The sequence below is a fragment of the Malania oleifera genome, chromosome 12 (genome assembly GCF_029873635.1).
Source record: "Malania oleifera isolate guangnan ecotype guangnan chromosome 12, ASM2987363v1, whole genome shotgun sequence".
Lineage (NCBI taxonomy): Eukaryota > Viridiplantae > Streptophyta > Magnoliopsida > Santalales > Ximeniaceae > Malania > Malania oleifera.
In genome coordinates this window covers 57459566-57462599 of record NC_080428.1, presented here as the reverse complement: position 1 = coordinate 57462599, position 3034 = coordinate 57459566, and the positions used below count along the sequence as shown (strand labels likewise).

At 36.5% G+C, this 3034-nt stretch overlaps 1 protein-coding gene across 1 annotated transcript; it reads left to right on the top strand.

The window, feature by feature from the left end:
- Positions 1–508: 508 nt before the first annotated feature.
- LOC131143940 (uncharacterized mitochondrial protein AtMg00820-like) lies at positions 509–1130 on the top strand. The gene is made up of 2 exons (XM_058092294.1): positions 509–604; positions 837–1130. The coding sequence occupies exons 1-2, from the start codon at positions 509–511 to the stop codon at positions 1128–1130; spliced, it is 390 nt and encodes a 129-aa protein (XP_057948277.1).
- Positions 1131–3034: the final 1904 nt, after the last annotated feature.

Here is a 3034-nt window from a genome sequence, read left to right as displayed (position 1 = left end):
TTGAGTTGCCGAACGAAAAAATCGACACATCCTTGAAACTGCTCGGGCTCTCCTTTTGAGTGCCCATGTTCCTGCTCACCATTGGCCAGATGCTATGACCACTGATGTGCATCTTATCAACCACCTCCCCCCTAAACTTTTGAAGTTTAAGACTCCTCTTCAAGTTCTGCCAAACTTCGTTTCACTACCATCTATCCTAATGCTACCTCCTAAGATCTTTGGTGGCGTGGCTTATGTTCATCTTCCAAAGAATCAACGTACCAAATTGGAACCATGTGCTCTTCGACGTTTGTTTCTAGGGTATGGTACGCACCAAAAGGGATACTAATGTTATGACCCCACTACTCAGAGGTTTCATACTACCATGGATATTACCTTCATGGAATCTAAACTCTTCTATTCTTCATCCCACTCCACTCCCTCACTTTAGGGGGAGAAGTCAAGTGAAGAGACGAAGTTGTTAAGTTTTGATTGGCTTGAAGACCAGAATAATCATAATTACGACTACATGGCAACACTAGACATGATCACAGGGTCTACACCAAATAAGGAATCCCCCTTGCCTACAGTATCCACGAACTTATCTTCTGAGAATATTCCTGAGGTAAGCCATACTATTACACCCTCCTCTACAGATAATATAGAATCCTTTGCAGGATATATCTTACATTTCAGGCACAATCATGGTAAACCACCAAATAAATACTCACCATACATAGAGGAAATGAGATCAAGGTACCCAGTTACTAACTATATGTCCACGAAAAAGCTACCTGAACCTATCAAGATTTTTTTCCAAAGACCTATCCACATTCCAAATTTCAACTACTATTCAGGAAGCACTAGTTGATCCTAAATGGACACAGGCTATAGAAGATGAAATGGGAGCATTGTTAAAAAATCAAACATGGATGTTGGCTCCACTACCCAAGGGGAAGATAACTGTTGGATGCATATGGGTGTTCTATGTGAAACACAAGGCAGATGGATATATAAAGAGATACAAGGTGAGGCTAGTCGCGAAGGGATACACCCAGACGTATAAAGTAGATTATCAAGAGACATTTTCACCTGTAGAAAAATTGAATACAGTTAGAGTTCTGCTATCTCTTGTTGCTAACTTGGACTGACATTTACATCAATTGGATGTAAAGAATGCATTTCTTCATGGTAATCTCGAAGAGGAAGTCTACATGGATATACCTCTAGGATATACAACCTCCTCAAAAACTGAGGTTGTGTGCAAATTGCAACGAGCGTTATATGGATTAAAGCAGTCACCTCGGGCATGGTTTGGATGATTTAGTTTGGCAATGAAAAAATATGGGTTTCGTCAGAGTAACTCAGACCATACACTATTCTTGAAACATCAACAAGGCAAGGTAACAACGTTAATTGTTTATGTTGACGATTAGATTATTACAGGAGATGACAATGAGGAAATTTCCAGGCTACAAGAGCAATTGACCACTGAGTTTGAGATGAAAAATCTAGGAGGGCTAAAATATTTTCTGAGAATATAAGTTGCTAGATCAAAACGAGGTATATTTCTTTCCTAACGAAAATATATCCTGGATCTATTATGTGAAGTTGGAATGTTGGAATGTAGGCCAGTAGACACTCCAATTATTCAAAACCATAAACTTGAAGAACACCCAAACCAAATTCCAACAGACAAAGGCCAATACCAGAGATTGGTTGGCAAACTTATCTATTTCTGACATACTCGCCCGGATATTGCCTATGTAGTAAGCGTAGTAAGCTAGTCCATGCATCGGCCTAGTAAAGACTATATGGAAGCAGTAATCTAGATCTTACGATACTTAAAATCATATCCAAGAAAGGGACTGTTGTTCTCAAAAAATAATCATCTCAGGATTAGTGGCTATACAAATGCGGACTGGGTAGGAAATGCTACAGACAGACGATCAACCTCAGGATACTTTACATGTTAGGGGAAATTTGGTCACTTGGAGAAGTAAGAAGTAAAAGGTGGTGGCACTATCAAGTGCCAAAGCAGAATTTCGTGGGATGCCAAAAGGGCTATGCGAACTTTTGTGGCTAAAAAGACTTGTCTTAAATAGGTTTTGCTCCTACCTTCGAGAAGGATCTTTTCTGTGATAACAAATTCGCCATTACTAGTGCGCATAATCCTATGCAACATGACCAGACCAAACACGTGGAGATTAACAGACACTTTATCAAGGAAAATTTAGAAGTTAAAATAATTCGATTTCCATTCATGAAGTCTAAAGACCAACTAACAGACATTCTGACAAAGGCAGTACCAAGCAAAGAGTTCTACAACTCACTAGACAAGTTGGACGTTGAAGATGCATTCACTTGAGGGGAGTGTTGGCGTGAACTGTAAATTAGAGAGACAAAGGAAAGGATACAAATCCCTTCAATTAAGGGTCAAAGAATTCCAACCATAATCCTAACCTTAATTTTTTGTAAATTACCAAAAATAGAGTCAAATATCTCTTCTCATACTTGTAATATTTATGTGGTAAATAATAAGGAAAAAAAATGCCAGTTTTGCCAAGGTCCATACTCTATTTGCTCGCCACAATAGTTTGTGATATTATAATCTATATGAAAATATAAACCTCAATACAAAATATGATAAAATACACTAATCTTTCTTGAAATTAAAAAATAAGAACGAAATTTCAAAAGTCGTACATACATTTCTTCAGATTAATTTTTGAGTCACTTATACCCCTTAAATTATTTATCTTTTTACCAAATATAAGGGAAATGTTTATGTTTTTAAGAAAACATTAGTGATAATTTGTGAAATTTTTAAAAATTTAATAGAAGTCTTTAAAACTTTAGAAAATATATTTTTTTTCGCCAAATCTTGAAAAAAGTAGTGTTTTTTTATCATGCAAATTATAATTTAGCTGCACCAACATACATTCATTATCCCAAATTCTGAGCAGCGGGAAAAGAAAGAGAATAAGAATCACCGCAATTGAGAAGGAAAATATGACAATAATTAGTATGAAATTTAAATGAAGAATATATAAAA